Raw genomic sequence first — 24,590 nt, forward strand, 5'->3', positions numbered from 1 at the left:
TTGATTAAAGTACTAACTTTGGAGGAAGAAAAATTGCCCAAGATGCCTGTACATAATGGCATCTCCTGTCCTTTTTCAAGCTTACCAGAAGTTGGAGCTGTTTGCCTTGTAGCAGTAAATACAGTGGAGTTAGACCATCTGGCTTGATTAGCCAGCTCCATGCTTCCTGGCTATATGACTTTATACCTCTCTGAGCCTCAGTTCTTATCTCTAAATTGGGGTGATAATATCTATCTCCTGGGTTGTGAAGATTATATAAAATTGCATGGCAAAGTGTTTTGTAAACTCTAAAGCTAATGTTAGTGACTTTGTTCCTCCTACTCCTAAGAGAAAAGTCTCAAGACATAAAAATATCTTCAGGTACTATTTTATGTGGAAGTGGAATAGATTTTATTTTTATTGAGGACAATTTCACATAACAAAATTCACAGTTTTAACTGTTTTAAAGTGTATAATTCACTGGCTTTTAGCACATCCACGTTGTTGTGCAACCATGGCCACTATTTAGTTCTAGAATGTTTTTGTTACGCCAAAGGAAACCCCATACCCATTAAGCAATCACTTCCCATTTCCCCCTCCCAGCACACCCTGGCAACCACTAATGTGCTTTCTATGTATTTGCCTATTCTGTATATTCATATAAATAGAATCATATAATATGTGGCCTTTTGTGCTTGGCTTCTTTCACTTAGCATAATGTTTCCAAAGTTCTTTCATATTGTAGTATCTACCAGTATTTCATTCCTTTTATGGTTGTGTAATATTCCATTGTGTGGATATGCTACATTTTGTTTATCCATTCTTTAGTTGATGGACACTTGAGTTGTTTCCACCTTTGGGCTATTTTGTTTCGTTTTGTTTTTTATTTATTAATTAATTTTATTTATTTTTGGCTGCATTGGGTCTTCGTTGCTGCATGCGGCTTTCTCTGGTTGCGGTGAGCAGGGGCTACTCTTCGTTGCGGTGTACAGCCTTCTCATTGCAGTGGCTTCTCTCGTTGCAGAGCACGGGCTCCAGGGCACGTGGGCTTCAGTAGTTGTGACACATGGGCTCAGTAGTTGTGGCTCGCGGGCCCTAGAGCGCAGGCTCAGTAGTTGTGGCGCACGGGCTTAGTTGCTCCGCCGCATGTGGGATCTTCCCGGACCAGGAATAGTACCCATGTCCCCTGCATTGGCAGGTGGATTCTTAAACACTGTGCCACCAGGGAAGCCTTGGGCTATTTTGAATAGTGTTGCTAGGAACATTCATTGTAAGTTTTTATTTGAACACCTATTTTCAGTTCTTGGGTATATCCTGGAGTGGATTTGCTGAGTCATATGTAACTCTATGTTTAACTTTTTGAGGAACTGCCAAATGGTTTTCTATAGCAGCTGCAGGATTTTACATTCTAACTCACAATATATTGGGTTCCAATTTCTCCACGTTCTCGCCAACACTTGTTATTTTTCTTTTTCTTTTCCTTCCTTGCTTCCTTGCTTCCTTTTTTCTTTTTTTGTATTATAGCCACCCTAGTGGGCATAAAGTGGGATTTCATTGTGGTTTGATTTGTATTTCCCTAATGGTGTTGAGCATCTTTTGATGTTTTGGGGTTTTTTTTGTTGGTGGTGGTTTGTTGTTGTTGTTTTTGGCCACACTGCAGCATGTGGGATCTTAGCTCCCTGACCAGGGATTGAACCCATACCCCCTGCAATGGAAGCACGGAGTCTTACCACTGGACCGTCAGGAAGTCCTCTTTTGATGTTTTTATTGACTATTTGTATATCTTTTTTGGAGAAATGTCTATTCACGTTCTTTACCCATTTTTTAATTGGATTTCTGTCTTTTTTTTTTTCTTTTTGGATGTTCTGTGCAGCTTTTGGGATCTTAGTTCCCTGACTAGGGGTTCAACCTGGGCCACGACAGTGAAAGTGCCAAATCCTAACCACTGGATCGTCAGGGAACTCCCAGATTTTTGACTTTTTGTTGTTGAATTGTAGAAGTTCTTTATATAGTCTGGATACTATACCATCGTTAGATAATGATTTACGAATATTTTCTCCCGTTCTGTGGGTTGCCTTTTCACTTTCTTGATAGTAGTATCCTTTTATGCATAAACATTTTTAAGTTTGGTGAATCCAATTTTTTTTGAATATATTTAACATATAACATTGTGTAAATTTAAGGTGTGTAACGTTAATTTGCTACATTTATATATTATAGCATGATTGCCATTGTAGTGATATTTAGCACCTCTATCACATTACATAATTATTCTTTCTTTTTAGTGTGGTTGGAATAACTAAGTTCTAGTCTGTTAGCAAGTTTGATCATTAAAGTTCAACATCATTGTCCATATTCATTATTCTGTGCATTAGATCTCTATGGCTTATTTACTACTATGGCTTATTTACTACTAGTTGCAAGTTTGTACTGTTAAACCTATTTTTTTCTTTTGTTGCTTATGCTTTTAATGTCATGTCTAAGAATCCATTGACAAATCCAAGATTATTAAGATTTTCCCCTGTGTTTTCTTTGAAGAGTTTTATACTTTTAGCTCTTAGGATTTAGGTCTTTGATCCATTTTGAGTTAATTTTTTGTAAGTGGTGTGAGATAAGGATCTAACTTTATTTTTTTGCGTGTGGATATCCAGTTGTCCTAGCACCATTTATTGAAGAGACTTCTTCCTCCATTTAATGGTCTTATTAGCACTATTGTCAAAAATCAATTGACCATAGATGTATGCACTTATTTTTGTACTTTCAGTTATATTCCATTGAACTATAGATCTATACTAATGCCAGTATCACACTTTTGATTACCATAGCAATGTAGTAAGTTCTGAAATTAGGAATCATGAGTCCTCCATACTGGTTCCTTTTCAAGATTGCTTTGACTATTCTAGATCCCTTGCAATTCCATGCTAATTTTAAGATCAGTTTTTCCATTTCTGCAAAAAAAGGCAGTTGTGATTTTGATAAGGATTGCTCTGAATCTGTAGATCATTTGAGGGAGTATTACCATGTTAGCAATATCAATCTTCCCATTCCATGAACTTTCATGAGCATTAATTGTCTTTTCATTTATTTCAGTCTTCTTTAATTTCTTTCATTAATGTTTTGTAATTTCCAATGTACAAGTCCCATATCTCCTTGGTCAAATTTATTCCTCAGTATTTTGTTCTTTTTGATGTTATTGTGAATGGAATTATTTTCTTAATTTCCTTTTTGGATTGTTCATTGTTAATATATAGAAATAAAACTGATTTTTGTGTGTAGATTTTGTGTTTTGCAACTTTGCTGAATTTGTTTATTAACCAATAGTTTTTTTAGTGTAGATTCTTTAGGGTTTTCTTTATATAAATCATGTCCTCTGTTTTGCTTCTTTTTTTCCGATTAGATGCCTTTTATTTCCTTTTCTTGCATAATTGCTCTGGCTAAAACTTCCAGTACAATGTTAAATAATAGTAGTGAGATGGGCATCCTTGTCTTTTTCCTGATCTTAGGGGAGAAGCTTTCAGTCTTTAATCTTTAAGTATGTTAGCTGTGGATATTTCATAAATGCCCTTTATCATGCTGAGGAAATTCCCTTCTATTCCTAGTTTGTGTGTTTATCATTGAATGGGTGTTGAATTCCTCAAATGCTTTTTCTACATCAATTGAGGTGATCATGTGGTGCATCCCTGGGATAAATCTTAGGTGGTCATGGTGGGTAATCCTTTTAATATGCTGCTAGATTTGGTTTGCTAGTATTTTGTTGAGGATTTTTGCCTCTGCATTCATAACAGAGATTGGTTTGTACTTTTCTTGTCATATTTTTGTCTTGCTTTGGTATCAGGAAAATGGGGCCTCATAGATAAGTTAGGAAGTGTTACCTTCTTTTCTGTTTTTTGAGGAATGGAATTTTGGTGTAGTATAAAAAGCCTTGAAGTGGGAGTCACTTGATCTAAGATCTATTTCTAGTATCACTGCTAATTAGCAATGAACCTTGGGCAAATTACTTATTCCCTCTTAGCCTCGCCTCATTCTCATGTTTCATCTTTAAAGTGAGGGTTGAAGACTAGATGATTGCTAATGTCTCTTCAAACTTTAAAATAGTTTTTCATTACTGTTATTTTGTTTAACTCCAAAGGCCCAAATTAAAGCTAAGGAATGAGAGTTTTAAGAATGCAGATTTTGGCTAAGTATTATAAAGAAATTTTCAACAGTGAGGGCTGTTCCACAGTGGAATGAACTGTCTTAGAAGGGAATGCTCTTCCCATTACAACTATGTTTTATTAGGGGCTAGACAACCCCGTCAGGGATGTTGTGGAGCAGATTTTTGTGAGTTTTACGGAATGGTTGGCTGGACTTCTTCTAAGTACTCCCTCTAAGCTCTAAAATCTGTATCATCGAATTACCAAGAGAGGCGAAGGCCTGTCTCATTCTTAAGAGGACAAAGCTGACCTGTCGAGAGACAGGATGAGGTTTCGTTCTGGTTTTTTTTTGGCGGTACGTGGACCTTTCACTGTTGTGGCCTCTCCCGTTGCGGAGCACAGGCACCGGATGCGCAAGTTCAGCGGCCATAGCTCACGGGCCCAGCCGCTCCGCGGCATGCGGGATCCTTCCGGACCGGGGCACAAACCCGTGTCCCCTGCATCGGCAGGCGGACTCTCAACCACTGCGCCACCAGGGAGACCCATCGTTCTGTTTTTGTTTTGTTTTTGTTCTCATTACAAATGTTATACATGTTATAAAAAATTCAGAAGTGCCCAGAGAGAATCACTGTTAAACATTTGTTACACTTGCAGATTTTTTTGTATGCATATGTTAATATTTATAAATTTTTAGATATTTATGACATCCATTGGGCTCTGCAACATTTTCCACCTAATATAGGCATACCTCAGAGATATCATGGGTTTGGTTCCAGACCATTGCAATAAAGTGAATATGCAATAAAGTAAGTCACACAAAATTTTTGGTTTCTCAGGGCATATAAAAGTTATATTTACACTGTATGTAGTCTGTTAAGTATGCAATAGTGTTATGTCTAAAAAAACAAGGTACATACCTTAATTTTAAAATACTTTATTGCTGAAAAATGCTATCATCTGAGCCTTCATTGAGTCAGTCTTTTTGTTGGTGGAGGGTCTTGCCTAGATGCTGTTGGCTGCTGACTGATCAGGCTGGTGGTTGCTGAAGTTTGGAATAGCTGTGGCAATTTCTTAAAATAAGACAACAATGAAGTTTGCTGTATCAATTGTCGTTTTACAAATGATTTCTCTGCAGCACCCAGTGCTGTTTGATAGCATTTTGCCTACAGTAGAACTTCTTTCAAAATTGGAGTCAATCCTCTCAAACCCTGCCTTAGCAACTTAAGTTTATGTATTATTCTAAATCCTTTGTTGTCATTTCAACAGTCTTCACAGCATCTTTACCAGGAGTGGATTCCATCTCAGGAAACTACTTTCTTTGCTCATGTGTAAGAAGCAGCTCTTAAGCTGTTAAAGTTTTATCATGAGATTGCAGCAATTCAGTCACATATTCAGACTCTACTTCTAATTCTAGTTCTCTTGCTATTTCTACCACTTCTGCAGTTACTTCCTCCACTAAAGTCTTTAACCCCTCAAATTCATCCACAAGGGTTGGACTACATTTCTTCCAAATTCCTGTTCATGTTGCTATTCTGACTTCTTTCCAGTGAATTGTAAATGTTCTTAATAGCATCTAGTATGGTGAATCCTTTCCAGAACGTTTTCAGTTTTCTTTGCCCAGATCCAAACAAGGAATCAATATCTATGGCAGCTGTAGTTTTACAAAATGTATCTCTTAAATAACAGGACTTGAAAGTTGAAGTTACTCCTTGATGCATGGGCTGCAGAATGGATGTTGTGTTAGCTGGCATGAAAACAACATTAATCTCATTGTACATTTCCATCACAGCTCTTGGTTGATCAGGTGCATTGTCAGTGAGCAGTAATATTTTGAAAGGACTCTTTTTTTTTTTTTCTGAGCAGTAGGACTCAATAGTGGGCTTAAAATATTCAGTAAACCATGTTGTAAACTGATGGGCTGTCATCCAGGCTTTGTTGTTCCACTTATAGAGCACAGGCAGAGTAGATTTAACATAATTTTTAAGGGCCCTAGGATTTTGGGAATGGTAAATGAGCATTGGCTTCAACTTAAAGTCACCAGGTGCATTATCCCCTAAAGAGAGAGTCATTTTGTCCTTTGAAGCTTTGAAGCCAGGCACTGACTTGTCCTGTCTGTGAAAGTCATAGATGTCATCTGCTTGAAAATCTGTTGTTTAGTGTGGCTACTTTGATTCATCATCTTAGCTAGATCTTCTGGGTAACTTGCTGCAGCTTCTTCATCCGCATTTGTTGCTTCACCTTGCAATTTTATGTTGTGAAGATGGTTTCTTTCCTTAAACCTTATGAACCAACTTCTGCTAGCTTTAAACTTTTCTTCTGCAGCTTCCTCACCTCTCTCAGCCTTCAGAGAATTGCTCTGGATTAGGTTTTGGCTTAAGGGAAAGTTGTGGCTGGTTTGATCTTTTATCTAACCACTGAAACTTTCTTCATATCAGCAGTCAGGCTGTTTTGCTTTCTTATCATTCATGTGTTCACTGGAGTAGCACTTTTAATTTCCTTCAAGAACTTTTCCTTTGCATTCACAACATGGGTTAACTGACACAAGAGGCCTAACTTTCGGCCTGTCTCAGCTTTCAGCATGCCTACTAACTGAGCTTAATCATTTCTAGCTTTTGATTTAAAATGAGAGATGTGTGACTCTTCCTTTCACTTGAACACTTAGAGGTCATTGTAGGGTTATTAATTGGTCTAATTTCAATATTGTGTGTCACAGGGAATAGGGAAGCCCAGGGAAAGGGAGAGAGATTGGGAATAGCTGGTCAGTGGAGCAGTCAGAACATACACAGCGTTTGTTAAGTTTGTTGTCTTATATGGCCTAGTTTGTGGTGCCCCAAAACAATTACAATAGTGACATCAAAGATCACTGATCACCGATCACCATAACAAATATAAAAATAATGAAAAAGTTTGAAATATTGTGAGAATTACCAAGATGTGACACAGAGACATGAACTGTTGGAAAAATGGCGCTGATAGACGTGTTCAACTCAGGGTTGCCACAAGCCTTCAGTTTGTAAAAAACTGCAGTATCTGCAAAGCGCAGTAAAGCAAAATATAATAAAACAAGGTATGCCTGTACTGGCTCTCAGATATACAAGCCATATTAGTTTGTATGTCTATCCGTATTAGTATGTGTGCCATCCTTTTAAACTACTAAAGCATAGTATTCTTTTAAATTGGTTTTTTTAAATTTAACTTGTGTCTATTAATAGACGTGTTAATTAACAGTTTATCTCAGTTGCAACAATGGTTCAGTAAACTTTTTACATATATAATTTGCACAGCTGGGCCAGCGTTTCTGGAGAATGAATTCCTAGAAATGGAATTGCCTGGTCAAGTGGAATTGTCATTTAATCATTAATGGATCTTGTCAAACTGCCCTTCAAAAAAGTTGTAGCAGTTTATAATCCCACCAAGAGGTGTTAAACAGTGCTATTACCCAGTGTTAAAGAGAGTATAGAGAATCCTCAGTATTTTTAATCTTTGTCAATCTAATAGGGTGAAAATACCTAATTTAAAAGTCAAGTAGGGCTTCCCTGGTGGCGCAGTAGTTGGGAGTCTGCCTACCAATGCAGGGGACACGGGTTCGCGCCCTGGTCCAGGAGGATCCCACATGCAGCAGAGCAGCTGGGCCTGTGCTTCATAACTGCTGATCCTACGCTCTAGAGCCCATGAGCCGCAACTGCTGAGGCCTGTGTGCCTGGAGCCCGTGCTCCGCATCGGGAGAAGCCATCGCAGTGAGAGGCCCGGGCACCGCAACAAAGAGTAGCCCCCCTCGCTGCAACTAGAGAAAGCCCGCGCTCAGTGGCAAAGACTCAACGCAGCCAAACCAAAAATAATAAATAAATTAAATAAATAAATTATAAAAAATATAATAAAAAAATGAAAGTCAAGTAGTTCTGGCACTTCCCTGGCAGTCCAGTGGTTAGGACCCACACTTCCACTGCAGGGGGCATGGGTTTGATCTCTGGTTGGGGAACTAAGGTCCCACAAGCTGCAGCGTGGCCAAAACAAACAAACAAAACAAAACAAAAAAGTCAAGAAGTTCTGTAAGGTTTAAAAAGCAAAACACATCAGCCCTCTGCCTATCTCTATCCATCCCTGATTATTATTTCAGTGGCAACCACTTTAAACTTTTTTTAGTTGTTTTCTGATCCTGACCTCTATATTTTTAAGTAACATGATTACACATACACTCACACACACACACACACACACACATATATATATATATACACACACACACACATATATATAATTTTCCTTTTGTCTTTCTACCATGGAAGGTGGTAATTATCTTATACTGCTACATTATACCCATCACATACACACTTTTCCTCCCAGTTTTTAGTTAAATAAATATTCCCTATTTACATTATTGTGACATATAAATGTTATTCACAGTTGAACCACTTGGTGTATTTGGTCATATTTTCTTTCCTTGCTTAGGATTCTTTTGGAATGTTTCTTATTGATTTATAACAGCTCTTTGTATATTATGAATAAACCTTTTGTCATACGTGTTGCAGGTATCTTTCCTCAGATTGCTATCTGATTTTATTTGTAGAATTGGTACAGAAATTTTTGTAGACTAGATTTATGAACCACCCTGAGGGCTGAGGATTCTGTTATTTGCTGTTCTGTTTGGATGGCCCATTTGGTATTCCTTGTTTTCCATCCTGGTGCATCTGAAGTTCTTCTCCCTGCCTAAACAAATTTTAGGTACTTGCTGTAACTGCAAGTTTTTAGTTCTTAAGGGACCCCCTCACCTTGAAATTCAAATCTGCTCTAGGCTGAAGATGGGCTTCAGGGAGGAGAAGCAGAGCAGAAATATAGTTGGGCCATCACTAAAGTATGAACTTCACTATTGCATAAACATAATTAATAATACCAGCTACCGTTTATTGAGTACTTCATAATGTGCCAAGTATTTTGCTCTGTGGTGGGTAATTTAATCTTTGTCATTGTATGGATCAAGAAACTAAAGCTCAAAGAGATTACTGAGCCCCACTCAACCAATGATTAGCAGAGTCAGGATTCACGTCCAGTCCCTCTGACTCCTGTGCTCTCCTTCACTCTTCCCTGATGTCTGTTTGTTTGTTTGTTCAATTAGCAAATATTCTTTGATCCTTTTTAGCCCCGTGCTAGTCAGTAGTCAGTTAATATTGTTAATATTGTTAATAGTCAGTTAATATTGTTTCATCGAGAAATCACTTTGAAAAAGAGTTTATAAAGTTGGATATTCACATTCCCTATGACCCAGGAGTTTAATTCCTAGATATATGCCAAGAGAAAAGTTTGCACATGCATCCCAGGAGGGAGGATGTACCAGAATTTTCCTATCAGCACTATTTGTAATAGCAAAAACTTGAAAATGACCCCAATACCCATATATAGGTGAGTGGATAGGTTAGTTGTGATATATTTTCACAATGGATATAACTTATAAAATAATGCATATATAAATATATAGAATAACACAAAAATAATTAACTATAGTTACAAATCATGGTAAGGATGAATCTTAGCAATATAATATTGAGTGAAAAAAGTCCCAGAAGAGTACTTATAACTTTATACCTTTTATAGAAAGCTAAAAACAATGAAAACTAAACAATGTTTTAGAAATATATATGTGAGTGATAAGATCATATTTTAAAAAGCAAGGGAATGATAAAATCAAGATTCAGGATAAGGCTGACGTTGGATGGAGAACTGGAGGATAGGATAGAGAAGAAGAGGACGTAGCTAAATATAAGTATGTTTAGGTGTTTCAGTTCTTATGTTGGATGGTGGGTTCAGTATTTGTTATATAATTAAATAATAATTAACTTGAAAAGGAAATAAATCCTGTCACTGCTTCACATAAATGAACCTTTGGGACATTATGCTAAGTGAAATAAGCTGGTCATAAAAAGACAAATACTTCCACTTATATGAGGTACCTAGAGTAGTCAGATTCATACAGAGAGAACGTAGAATGGTGGTTGCCATGGGCTGGGGGTGGGTGGGATTGGGAAGTTGTTGTTTAATGGGTACAGAGTTTCAGGTTTGGCAAGATGAAAAAGTTCTGGAGATCTGTTGCGCAGCAGTGTGAATGTACTTACCGCTACTTAACTCTACACTTTTGAAAATGGTTAAGATGGTAAATTTTATGTGGGTTTTTTTTTAACCACAATTAAATTTTTTTTGGCCATGTTGCACAGCTTGTGGGATCTTAGTTCCCCAACCAGGGAATTGAACCCAGCCCACAGCAGTGAAAGCGCTGAGTCCTAACCACTGGACCACCAGGGAACTCCCAAAAATAATTTTTAAAAATTAAAACAAAAGTGGTCTATGCATAGACTAACGATGAGAATATTCATTAACCAGAGATTCTGATTCATTTTTTTTCTCTACTAGAAGTTCAAAAATAAAGGCAAGAAAGAAAGCAGTTCCCAAGACAGGGACCTTACCAGATATTAAGACATACTATAAGGAATAGACAAATAGACCAATGGAAGAGAGTGAAGATCTCAGAGATAAATCCTTGTATAATGGGAACTTAATATACACTAAAGATGTAATCATCAATCAGTGAAGAAAATAATCATTGTTAAGTAGATTGTGTTGAGAAAACTGGCTCGCCATATAGAGAAAAATTAAAACTAAATTCCTATATAACACTGCATACAAAAAGGAACTAAAGATAGATTAAAGATCTAATTATGAAAGGCAAAATTATGAAGTTAATGAAAAATGTATAGGCTAATAAGATAAAGATTTGATAAATTTGATTATATTAAGATTAAGGATTTTTGTTGGATAAAGGATACTATAGGCAAAGTTAGCTGATAACAGAATGAGAGATTAATAATGATTAAAACTGACAGTAGATTAGTATCTAGACTATATGAAGTAACTCCTACAAATCAACAAAGGAAAGACAGCAGCTCCAGTAGAAAAATAGGCAAAGAATATGAACGGGCAGTTTACAGGAGAGGAAATCCAAAAGTCCATCAAGAAGAGATGCTCAAAGTCATTAGTAGTTAGAGAAATGAACATTAAAACAGCAATGAATTATCAATTTATTCGATTGGCTAGAAACTAGAAAGCCAGATATTTACAAGTATTGGCATGGATCAGAGGCTGTAGGAACTCCCATGCATTCTTCGTGGCTGTGAAGCCTGTTGCAGGCATTGTGGAGAGCAGCATGGCACTGTTCAATCAGATGGAATATATACATGTCTTGTGACATATCCTAACAGGATATATGAGAGGGTGTTCATTTAAATGTTAAGTCTGGCAGTTAATTGAAGAGTTGTGGGCAATCTAGATACCTGTCTCTGAGTTAATAGGCAAAATGTGGTGGATGCATATCATGGCACTGTGTACCCATAACAACTTGTGGACCTTAAAAGCATAGTACGGAGTGGAAAAAGTAACAAACTGAAAGATACACAACACAGTGCCAATTAATTAATCAAAAATATACGTATTAAACACATTAGAATGTCTGTGGAGTGAGGAATGGGAATAAAAAAGAACCAAAACAAAACAACTCCCACAAGAATGTTGTGTAAAGGAGAGAAATATGAGCTGATTGAGATTAGCTGTCAGAGCTTTCCAAAAAATGCTTCTTATGGCATGCCAAGAAATGATGGAATTAATTGATAAGGCTCTGTTTCTCTCAAACTGAATGAAATTTTCTGTTCTTCACTAGTGCTGGTTGGTGGCCCAGCCTTCCATTGGGCACCCATGACCGCTAAGTAGAAAAACACTAGCTCTATTCTCCTAGACCAGGTTTCTCAGTAGGGAGACTATTAACATATTGGCCAAATGATTATTTTTTCGAGGGGCTATCCTGTACATTGTAGGATGTTTAGCAGTAGCAGCAGCCCTGGCCTCTACCCACCAGATAGATGGCTGGTAACACCCCTCCCCCAATTGTGACAACCAAAAATGTCCCCAGACATTGCCAGATGTCCCCTGGGGAGAAAATTCACTCCCAGTGAGAAACACTGTCCTAGACTCTAGGACCTAGAGCAGCATGGATGTTGCCAGCCATGAGATTGATTATGAGCAAGTATGCCAACCTACTGGTTTCACTGTGAAAAGTATCAAACTTCTCTCTGTAATTTAGGAGTTCAAAGAAAAGAAACTTCACTTTAAAAGAAGAGAAACTTAGTCTAAATTAACTGCTGTTGGGAACAAGTGATCTTACGGTTTTCTGTATTTAAATTTCAGGTACTGTTCTTTTCAGCAACAATAGTAATAATACCTTAAACTGCTTAGAGTTTTGAATTTGTTGATTTAAAAAAAATACTTTTCTCATCTGTTCTCTCTTTGGAACCTCACAACAAATAGCTTTATAAGATAGGATAGGGATTTGTCTCCATTTTTCAGATTAGTAAACCAAAGTGCAGAATCCTGAAGTGATTTATCAGGAGCACGTGACCTTTAAATTTACGTCTGGAGAGCCAGATGTAAAATCTGGTTCTTGGTTAAGTGCTCTTTTCCATAGAGTACTCAACCATTTTTTGAGGTTTCCAAAAGCTTCAGGAAATTGTTGTCAGTTCTGCCATGGTCATTTCTGTTTTTAACTCCCCTGATTTTTCCTTTAATAATTTTTGCCCAAGTCCTTTTCTTGGATTTCAGGTAGTTTCACAACTACCTCCCTTGGCTCTACATTGTCTTGCTTCCTCAGGGTTTCCCCCCCAGCTTAGTGACTGATGCTGGGAGGCAGAACTTGGGAGACAGAAGATCTGGATTGGCAGCCTAGCCCAGGCCACACTTGCTGTTTGGCTTCTCTGTAGCTCAGTTTTCATCATCTATTCAGAGAATCTAATCTTACTTGCTCCTTAGCTCCCTCAGGGATGTTAGGGGAAGGAGTAAGTTTATGCCTGGAAAGTATCCTATTTTTAAAGATCTCCAAGGAGAAGCTTTCATCATGTCTGTCTGTTACCAAATATAGTATCTTTTCAGACTCCTATCCCCTAAACTGCTGTTTCCTCCTGGAATGGATGAGTGGCAAAATCTCCTACCTGGAAATCTTTAAAGTTCTATAGATTTTTCTCAGACCAAGACGTTAAGAGGGTTACTAGAATGTGGCTAGAGAATGCTAAGATGGTAAAGGGCTGTAATCCACTTCTTAAGAGAAAGGAAAACTTTTCTCCTCAGAATATAATAAAAACTCCTAAGTGTGATCAGCCTCCTCTGAGCCTTGCCTGCCTCTTTAGGCTCATTTCTCACACCTCCCTCGGGTACTAGTTGTACTCTCTCAGGTATACCATGTCCCTGCATCATGATACCTTTCTCCACCTGCACCTATTGGACCATCAGGACGGAGATGGTAGGTTCCTTTCTTCAGGAAGCCTTGCTTGATTCCTCCACGTTGAGTGAAGCACCTCTACTCTACTTCCTTGGCTACCAGGGCCTACTCCATTATAGCACTTATCATTTTGGATTATAGTTATTTGTTTCTCCTCAGTAGACTTCTTCTTGAGGCGGTTTTGTATTTTATCTTTGAATTCCCCAGTCCTTAGCCTGGTGTCCAGTAAATGTTTATTAAATGACTGCTTGAGTGACTCTTCTGCCTGGAGAGGAGAAGACCTGGGAAAAAAAAGACATAAAATTAGGAGAGTAAGCATAAGAAATAGGGAGTAAATTTACTCTGTGCTTCTCTGAAGGATAAGAGTTTGACCCAGAGGCAGAAGGAGGAGGCAAAGGCAGATTTTTTTTCAGGTCAGCACCAGGAAAGAACTATCTAGTGCATTTGTTATCATTGGAATGCCTGCTTCATGTGGTAAGGTTGACCATTTGCCAGGGGTGTGGTAGGAGGTAATTGCCAACCAAGTTTCTGCCCTGTAGAATATTCCAGCAATATGTGGGGTCTTACCAGGTCACAGAAACTGTGCTATTATATCTGCTTGCTGGGCCTCTGGATGATCTTCAGATAATAGCCATGCCTTCCTGTAGTTTTGTCCAGGCCTAATATGCCAGTGCCTTCAGCTCTTCCTTATGTGATTTGGTTTCCAAACCCTTTGTAATCCTGGCTGCTCCGTTGTGGTCATGCTTATTCATCACTGTTCTTTCTACATTGTGGTCCTAATACCTGATCTCAGGGCCCAAGTTTGCTTTGACAGAGCAGAGAATGGTAGAGCTGCTGCCTCCTTCATTCTGGGTTTATTCTTAGTTAAACAGCGTAGTGTTGCCTTGGCTTTTTTGGTAATGGCCCTGTTGGCGTATATTCCCTGGCAAGTTGTAGTCAGGTGAAACCCCTAGATCTGTTTCACATGAGCTGCTGTTAAGCCACTCCTTCCCCAACCTATACTTGGGTAGTTGGTGAGGTTTCATTGTAAGGTTTTGGTTCTTCATTTCAGCTTCTCAGGTCACAGCATGTTAGAGCTAGAAGAACTCTAGGAATGAGCTTTATTCATTTTGGATCTTGTTTCTGTTTCCCATGTTCACTGCCTTGCCCCTCTCTCCTTCCCAAGCTTTGTACTATTCACAGTGTGGTAAGCAGATCCTTTGTATTTTCATCCAAATCATTCATGAAAATATTGACCAGAGCTGTAGAGCATATCCTAGACACCTTCTTCCAGTTGATTTCTGTCCCATTTATCAGCATTTTTTTCACGCTGATTCAAGCTGTGAGTCTCTGACTTTGTTCAGCTACCTGGGCTTGTCGTTTTCGTTTCACCCTCAGTATTCCTCTTCAGCCAAGCACGGTGGGTGGCCCTGCCCCCATAACGTAGGAAGATATAGAAGTGATGAGAATGCCAGAAGTCGGAAGTGCCAAACATCAGCACACTAACAGGGGAGCTGGTGCCCAGAGAAGGATGTGATCTGAGAGCTCTTTTTTGACTTTTCGTGAATTACGGTTTCTGAGATGAAAGAAATCTAAAACAAAGACAGTCCATTTAAATTGGGCTAGCTCTTACTGTTAGCATCTAACATCATCATCTCAACTGTGTAGCCTTGTGGAGAGAGAAGTGGGATGTTGTTATTCTTATCTTCCAGATCAGAGAAGCTGGGATTGTTCCTCAGCAAATGTTTGCTGAATGAATCAGTGAGTGAGTTTCAGGCTAGTCTTCACTTCAGCTTCATATTTTCAGATTCAGGGAGAGAAGGATGAGTGGCTTACACACACACACACACACACACACACACACACACACACACACACGCACGCACGCACGCGCACATGCACATGCACGCGCACACGCCATAATGAAGCCTTCAGAACCAGAGCTCTGCCATTTCCAGTCAGTCTCCCCTTGACAGCTCCTGACCACACTGCTACATCTCTCCTCTGAACTCCCATAGCAGTGCTTGATGCTTTGCATGGCTGCCCAATTCATGCATTTATGTCTCATCACCCCAAATTCTGGAAGAGAAGTTAGGGCCACGGCTTCCCATTATTTTGTGCCTTTCACAGCATCAAGTACAGGCACTTGGTTGAGCAAACTGTCGAACCAAATGTGTCGCCACCAGGTGGCACCAGAGTTCCTGCTGTTGCTCTGAGAATCTTGAGTAACTTTCAGCCATTTATTGCCAAGCTAGCCATTAAAAATGCCTTCCTTAATGAGGAAGCTTCAATTTATTTATTAAGTAGAATGCCAATAAATACTACAGTAGACACAAGTAAATTAACCAGGCAAAATTGTAACTTACCATTTTCCCCCATAGTAGACTATTGTGTTCACACAGCCCCTCTGCCTGCTGCTTGTCAGGCACTGAGCTCTCACCCCAGCAGCTGCTTTCCAGGCCTTGAAGAGAATCTGACTTTCAAGCCTCCCTGGCACAGAGCGTCTCGATACCTGAAAATGGCTTCAAATCCTTGGTTTGGGTTTTTGGATCATTTATTTTTCCTGGAAAGGACAAATTAAACATTATAAAGAAATTGCTATAACCCCACCACCTTTAATATGTTGATTACTTTGGTTATCTCATTGCAATCTTTGCTTCCTTATATATGTGGCTTTATTCATTTTTGATCATGTGAAGCCATAATAAGAGCTCTCATTTACTTAATGCTTACTATGCAACTATGCTTGTTGTTTTATATACATTGCTGCTATTGAAATATAAGAGCTATTATATTGAATCCTTAAATTATATTTATTATATTACTTATATTGAATGCTTGCCTTGTTGGGTACTGTTCTAAAAGTTTTCCATGCATTAACTCCCATGACCTATATAGCCTGATGAGAGTAGGTACTGTTTACCTCATTTACAGTTCAGAAAACAGGCTGTCAGAGTTAAGTGACTTGCCTAAGGTAACACAGTAAATAGCCGTATTGGGATTCATATCTAGAACTCTTTAATTCTAAAATTACTGTTCTTTTCACTATATTATCGCATTCTGCTTTGTTCATTTGCTCTTTAATGATGTCTGTTTGTACTTCTTCTTTAGAAAGGGTGTAAGGATTCATAGAATCATTAAAATATGGGTTTGATCTATGTTATTCTCCTGCTGCTAGACTGTTAGCTCCTTGAAGACAGGGACGAACTAGAGGTCATGTTTATTTATTTCTGCATTCCTCTTCTCATGAAGTGCAAAGTAAGTACTTGGATGAATGAGTGAAGGCTGCCTTCACTCTCCCAGGAAGTCTGAGATACAGGGCTGCTTAACAGAACCTCAGCGTGCTAGAGCTTGAAGGAGTTTGAAAATCAAGTCAAACCCTTCCTTTAAGGAGGAAGGCCCTCCTTAGGGTTACCTACTGAGTTGGAGGCAGAACAGAACTAGAATCCAGGTTTGCTGGGCTTCTACTGGGCCATCTGGTTTCAAAGAGCCTAATCCTGTCCCTAAATCTCCTTCCTTTCTTCCCTTTCCTACCCACCCCCCTCCTCTCTTATCTTTCATGATGTGTAAGTTGAGTAGCTTTACACCCTTAAAGTTTCAAGCCTGAACGTTACAAAATGAGGCAAGATTTTCCATTCATTTTACACTGATGCCCAGACTTACTCCTAATTATGTCTTTGTTCAACCCAGAATAGAATCCAGGTCCTCTGCCTCTCACCACACCCAAAATATGCAGAGCTGCAGCTCACATAGGGAAAATTATCTTGACTGGATTCCCCCCCCAGAACATGCTATTGGTGATTGATGGGGAGTGGGAAAGAGGCTATTAGGGCAGGCTGGTCGTTTTTATGTAACAGCCAACTTTTTGGAAAACCTCAAAGGAGATAGGAATTCCTGTTCTTTCTCAGAGCGGACACATGTGACCAGGCCATGTGATTTAATTCTTCTCTAGTTTCTGGGCCTACTGTTTTGTAAACACCCCCATGAGCCTGTTAAAGCAAACAATGTGAAGGCTAAAGACCCTGCCTGTAGCCCTTCTTTCCATACCCACCTTCATCTACCCCCCTTTTAGTGTCACGATTCTGGTTGGCTTATCCCCTAGTTTAAATAATCTGTGATGTCTTTTCCTGGTCTCCAAGTATCTCCTAGAATGTCACCTGGAACATTATTTGGGTAGCCGTTAGTACATCCTGGTGCTTTTCACACTTTTTTTGGTAAGGCCAGAATATTTTAGAACACTTCATTCAGAGTCAACTGCAGGTTGCTGTACAGTGGAATTGGTACTGAGACTACATTGTTCGCTGACCAGTGGGCACACAGCACTGGAAGCTCTAAAGCAAAGTGGCTGCTCACCATTTTCTTCCACTGTGTCTCTCTTTTTTTTTAATATGTAAAATAACACTAAAAAACTAACGCTTTTTCTTGCCACAGAGCAGTCTATGAGAGAGTAGTAGCTACAGACAGCTTAACACTAAAAAGATGCTTTAAGCTGCACTATCCAGTGTTGTAACCACCAGTCCCATGTGACAGCTGAACACTGGAAATGTGACTGGTCTCTTTTGAGATATACTGTAAATATAAAATAAACATCGGATTTTAAAGCCATAGTACAAAAAAAAAAGTAAAATATTTCATAGATAGTTTTATATTGACTACATCTTGAAACAGTAATATTTTAGATATATTGGGTTAAATAAAATATATTATTAAAATTAAGATCATCTGTTTCTTTTTACTTTTTTTTTAACATAGCTACTAGAAAACTTATTTATTTTTTTATAGTGGCTTTACCAGTTTATATTCCCACCAACAGTGTAGTAGGGTTCCCTTTTCTCCACACCCTCTCCATCAATTTATTTCTTTTTTAACTTTATTTATTTATTTTTATACAGCAGGTTCTTACTAGTTATCTATTTTATACATATTAGTGTATATATGTCAGTCTCCCAATTCATCCCACCACGACTCCCCGCCTCCTCCCTGCTTCCCCCCCTAGAAAACTTAAACTTACATATGAGACTCACATTATATTTGGACTGGGCAGACTAGTCTAGAAATCCCCAAGAGTAAATAGTTTCTCAAAAGTTTTCTCTTCTGGGGGCTTCCCTGGTGGCGCAGTGGTTGAGAGTCCGCCTGCCGATGCAGGGGACATGGGTTCGTGCCCCGGTCCGGGAAGATCCCACATGCCGTGGAGCGGCTGGGCCCCATGAGCCATGGCCGCTGAGCCTGCGCGTCCGGAGCCTGTGCTCCGCGACGGGAGAGGCCACAACAGTGAGAGGCCCACGTACCAAAAAAAAAAAAAAAAAAGTTTTCTCTTCTGTGGAACTTTAGGAAACTAGCTAATATTTTCCTCTCTATAGCCACCCCCCCCTTTTTTTAAAAAAAAATTCTTTCATTTAATGCTACCAAGAAGAAAGCCTCTATTAAGTGCTAATTATCTGTTTTTACACCTGCTATTCACCTGAGAAGAGTGACATCTAGTAAAAATTGGGTGGTTGCGGGAGGGAGTTAGGAGACATTGGAGAGCAGAAGACTCGTGATTGGTCCAAACTTCTGACTTAGAATTGTTTTATACATTTGGAACTCTGTAGCTAACAAGTCTGAGGTAAAGATATGAAGGAGGGAAAGTAAAATAGATGCTCTTTAAAACAAATGTGCTTCCCTCTTAGGGTTCTAGTCTTGCTTTCCCCTCATTTATCTAAATTCACTGAGGATCTGTCATGGGCCAGACAGTTTCCTAGCACAGAGGAATCAGATGAGTGTGGCCTTGTCACTGCTCTCAAGGAGGTTACAGTAAGCTAGAGGACGAATTTGAATCCAGTCTCATACTCTAGGTAAGCACTGTAATGATGGTAGAAAAGAAAATGCGTTTGGAGCAATAGGAAGTCATGATTTATTCTGCCTAGAAGGGAGACTGAAGCCTTTGTTTGTCTTGGATGTGATACCCTCAGGCCAAAAGACAGATGGGAAGGATATTTTGCCCTGAGGGGAACAACCTGACTACAGGCATGGGGAATGGTAGGAGGTGGTCCTTGAAATAGTAGTTTGGGGCTCCATTGTGGGGGATTTGACTGCCTGTCTAAGGATGTTGAGTCTAAGGATGTTGAATCTTATCCTGTAGACTGGGGACCCTTAGAGGGTTCTAAGCAGGGGGATGACATACTTCAAGACTGTGTGCTCCTGGGAAGGATAGATTGGAGGGGGAGACACTGAATGCAAGGAGACTTAACAAAGAGGTCATAGTCAGCCAGGTAAGGGGTAGCAAGGGCTCACATGTAAAGGAAAGAATATGTACAATAAACAGTTGGGTGGGGGGGTAAAAGGTTGCTGTCAAGCACGGTCCCAGATTTCTAACTTGGGTCACTAGGATGTGCCTTTATCCAAAATTGGAAATGTAGGAGAGGATCAGGCTAAAATGGAACACACAAGATGCGCTCTGGATTTGCAAATAGAGCTGCAGAGGGAGCTGGCTAGAGCTGAAGTGCTTGTGTTTGTGTTTCAGATGGTGACCCTCTTTCAGATGTGGGTTGTTCCCCTCTATTTCACAGTGAAGCTGCACTGGTGGAGGTTCCTAGTGATCTGGATCTTGTTCTCTGCCGTCACAGCCTTTGTCACCTTCCGAGCCACCCGAAAACCACTAGTACAGACAACCCCAAGGTGAGAATTTAGGAGTGGGTAGTGGGAAGGAGCTAGGCTTCCTGAACTAACGGGTTGGGATGCACGGGAGACAAGTGGGTTAGACTGAAAAAATTGCAGTTTTTGTCTGCCAAGATTACTTGGCACAAAGCCCCACCAAAACGAGCTGATTGGGAGACCTCCTGCCCCATTCACAGAATAAAAACCTCCAAGTCTTTCCCTATAGCTTACCTTACAGTTTACATCAAGGTCTGTTTATATTAAAAGCTAACAAAATAAGTAAGCAAATCCTGGTCATTGTGGTTTCATTATAACTGTCATTTTCTTCTGTAACCTCTTCTCTGATCTCTAAATTAGATTTTCTGTCACGTTCTCTCCTAGTGCCCTGTAGTTTTCCTTCATAAAACTTATTGTAGTTTATAACTAAATATTATTTTGAGTGTCTGTCTCCCCCACTAAACTAACTATGAGATCAGGAACCACATCCATTTTGTTTGTCACTGTATATCCAGGCCCTACCACGGGGTCTGGCACATAGTAGCCTATTGTCTGAATTTTTGTTGAATGAATGAATCTCAGCAAATTTACAATTTTCCAGCAAACAATACTTCCTTCTTTGGTCACAAAGCAGCCCCTGCCTGTATACATCTTTTTTCTTTTTTAATTAATTAATTTATTTATTAATTTATTTATTTTTGGCTACATTGTGTCTTAGCTGCCACGCGCGGGCTTTCTCTAGTTGCGGCGAGTGGGGGCTACTCTTTGTTGCGGTGCACGGGCTTCTCATTGCGGTGGCTTCTCTTGTTGCGGAGCATGGGCTCTAGGCACGCAGGCTTCAGTAGTTGTGGTGCATGGGCTCTAGAGCGCACACTCAGTAGTTGTGGCGGGCGGGCTTAGTTGCTCAGCGGCATGTGGGATCTTCCCGGACCAGGGCTGAAACGCATGTCCCCTGCATTGGCAGGCAGATGCTTAACCACTGCGCCACCAGGGAAGTCCCCTGTATAATTCTTTGTATTTCCAAATGCATTTCTCATTTGATCCTCCCAACCAGCTTGTGAGGTCATTTAATATCTATACTTGACAGAAAAAAAAAGAGATTTTCTCATTTATTCATTCATTCATTCAACAAGCACCTGCTATGTGTCAGGCCCTGTGCTGAGCACTGGGGATACAGAGCTGGAAAAGACATGGTCCCTGTCCTCAAGGAGTACTTGGTTTAATGGAGGAAATGGACAAGAAAGCAGCTGTTTTAGTGCAGTTGGTAAGTACTGTGAGACACGTGTGTACAGGTTCAGGAGAGCCTAAGAGAAGAACCAGCTAGCCTCAAGAGTTGTGACTATCTGATCCAAAGTTTTCCAAGTTGCAACTTGCTCTTTTTCCCATGCCTCTTATGTTCCACTTTACTACAAGCCTTTCTTTGGCTTTCTGAGTTTCATTCTACAAAGTAAAATTTATCTGCAAGGTGAGGTCAGTGATCTAGAAGCCCCTCTCTGGCTGTGGTAGTTTACATTAAAAGCCAGTATAGAATATTACAGACTCTGGAGCCAGATGGATATGGATTGGAAACCCTAGCCCTGCCAGTTGTTAATTATATGACCCCTATGACTGCACGTTTCTCAGCCTTGAATTCTTTATCCCTAAAAATGTGATAATAATTGCTACCTCTGATAATAATTGCTACCTCATATAGGGTAATATGAAGAAAAAGTATAATAAAGCATGTTAAGAGTCATCGAGTAACATTTTCAACATCTAGCTAAAATGACTGAAAATGTGTCTATAACATGGGAGGTTTTTGATAACAGTAACAACTAGCATTCGATAGTGCTTTACAATTTCAAAGTACTTTCATAAACACCCACATTTATTCATGCAGCATTTATTGGGTATGTATTATTTACACCAGGAAATTATATACACTATGTACAATCCAGTGAGAAAGGTGGCAGGGGGTTCCTGTTTTAGAAATAAGTAAACTTGTCTCAGGTTGATATGACTTATCTGGGGTTACCCAGCTACTAAACCTCACTTAATCCAGGTTCCACCTAAAATGCCACATCCTTTCCACTGTGTCTCAGTCCCATCTGATCAGTACAAACCCTGGATAATGGAGCTCTCTGTGGTCTTTGAGGGCAGACACTGCAAGGTGTTCGGGTCCCTCCGCCAGCCTGAGAAGCCATCGCCCCTTGTTTAGCCACAGCAGGGAGGCCCAGGCAGGGACCTTGAGCATTCTCCCTGAGGCCCAGCAGGGTTGGCAGTAACCTACTCAGCTCTCAGGAGCCAGGCAGATTGCTAAATTACTCCTTAGCTCTCCTCACAGGTAGAACAGTGGCTCCTGATATCAGGGACCTACCTCCATAACATTTAAAAGGCTCTGGTACATTCTGGGAACCATCTTTCCTCTCTGATCCTAGTTGCAGTCAATCAACCAGATTCCACACTGCTTTTCATTGGATCCTAGGGAGCATGGCTCCTCCTTCAGGAGAATCGCACAGTCCCATTCTACTGCACCCCGCCCCCATCACGCACACACATCCAATTCAAGGGTATTCGTTGAGTGCCTCCTTCCTTATCCCCTCTCCTTCAGGAAAAAAAATAAATTCAGAAGCAAACTCATTAGATATATTTCATTTTGTTATTAGCCTGTGGGTAGGAGTGAAGCAGTATTTACATTAACCATGCCCAGTTACAAAAGCCTGTAGCTAATTCTACCTTTTATTCATCTTCCCTTGAATCCTCTTTCCTGATAAGAATGCCTGTTTCCTTCTGAGCACAGCTGTATTTACTAATTTTCACTTCCTCATCCAACTAACCTGAATTTGAGATGACATACTTATCTGAGGTCAGCTGTGTACTTTCTTTGTTTGAGGTTAAACTTCTCTTTTCTTCCCTTGGTCTGAGACCAGGAAAATACAAAGCACTAGCTCCCTGGTATGTGGAGGTGTTTCTGCAATTGAGGGAGTGACCAGCCTTGCTCAATAAAAGTCCTAAGCAAAGAGCCTGATGTCCCCATTGATGTGAGAGTAAGGGATTCTGGTGGTCCAGAGGCTCTTAGGCCAGTCTTTCTGTGTCAGCTTTACTAATTTTTTCTCCTTTCTCCAGGTTGGTTTATAAGTGGTTCCTGCTGATCTATAAAATCAGCTATGCCACTGGCATCATTGGCTACATGGCTGTCATGTTTACCCTCTTTGGTCTTAACTTGTTATTCAAGTGAGTACCCTTTGCTTTTGTTTTTGCTAGTGTCTGGGGAGGAGGGACTGGTGAGATGTACCTTTGTTCCTGGGACAGGTCCTGAGTATGAACAAGGGGAACATGGCACCTAGGATAGGAGACTTGGCTTTAGAGGATGGGAGGATGGGTGGGCCTTCCATGATTTGTGCTGGCAAAGAGAAAGGAATGTCTGAATAATACAGAGTTAGAGTCTCAAATCATTGGTTGTACTTCCCAAGAATTTATATTTTAGTGGGAAAGTATAATAACAAAAGTAAGCATAATAATGATTATAGCCAGTTACTCATAACTCCATCACCCCAACAGAACCATTTTCCTTTTCCATGTGTGTATTGTTTACTGTAACATCCACTCTACCTGAGTGGTCTCATGTTCAAGGAGAGTAGGAGTTGGCAAACTACATCCTGTGGGCCAAGTTGGCCTACCTTCTGTTTTTATAAAATAAAAATATTTTACTGGAACACTCATATTCATTTGTTTACACATTGTCTATGGCTGTTTTTGCAGTAAAACAGCAGAGTTGGATAATTGTGGCAGAGACTATATGGGCCACAAAACCTAAAATACTTACAATCTGGACCTTTACAGAAAAAGTTTGCCGACCCTGGACTAGACAGTTGAACTCATGGGACACAGCTGGCCACACCTGGCAACAGATCCACCTAGAAAGATACAAGACAGTAAATAGCAGGGCAGCGTCTGCAGGAGTCCTCACAATAGTCCCAGGGCTGAGATATGAGAGAGTGAGACCACACAGATGAGTGTGGCAGCCAGCTAGGCCCAGAAGACCTACTTCTCCAAGGAACACATCAGGTTTAAAACTCTCCCGGTCCAGATGCAGTGTTCTAATCGCAGGTCAGGTTTAATATATAAGCATTGCTACTTTGTGACACAGCTGACATTCCACCTTTAAGAGCTTTCTCAGGAAACAGAGATAACCTGTGGACTTTTAAGTCCTGCTCCATTGTTGGTCACGTAGGTTGTTTTTTCAGTGCAGCGCTGTCACAGGTAACATTGCAGAGTTGCTTCCTAAGGGTACATGACCAGGAGTGGAATTCTGGCTGTTGCTTCATATTGTCATAAGCTTTCCAAAAGGTCTGTATCAGCATACAGGTTTCCTCTACCCCCAGTTAAGGCAGAAGCCAAGTAATCCTGGACTCTGGGACTGGAGGGTACAGTGAGTAAGCAGGGCAGAAAAGGATAGGAATGTGGTTTCTACAGCTGTAGGCTGTGGATTGGGACAATGCATTGAAGCTAGAGATTTAGGATTCAAATTTCAATTCATGACCACTGGCCTCTTCCCCAAACCAGGTATACTGTAG

The 24,590-nt window shown here is 40.0% G+C and overlaps 1 protein-coding gene across 6 annotated transcripts in view; it reads left to right on the forward strand.

The window, feature by feature from the left end:
• Positions 1-24,590, forward strand: part of RNF121 (ring finger protein 121) — an 82,556-nt gene that overhangs the window by 40,652 nt on the left and 17,314 nt on the right. For all 6 annotated transcript variants that reach the window (XM_067750179.1, XM_067750183.1, XM_067750180.1 and 3 more), the window contains 2 exons: positions 19,904-20,058; positions 23,140-23,247. In XM_067750179.1, the coding sequence (XP_067606280.1) occupies positions 19,904-20,058; positions 23,140-23,247 (263 nt within the window). The remainder of the gene's footprint in view (positions 1-19,903; positions 20,059-23,139; positions 23,248-24,590) is intronic.

This window comes from Pseudorca crassidens, chromosome 9 (assembly GCF_039906515.1).
Source record: "Pseudorca crassidens isolate mPseCra1 chromosome 9, mPseCra1.hap1, whole genome shotgun sequence".
NCBI classification, from domain to species: Eukaryota; Metazoa; Chordata; class Mammalia; order Artiodactyla; family Delphinidae; genus Pseudorca; species Pseudorca crassidens.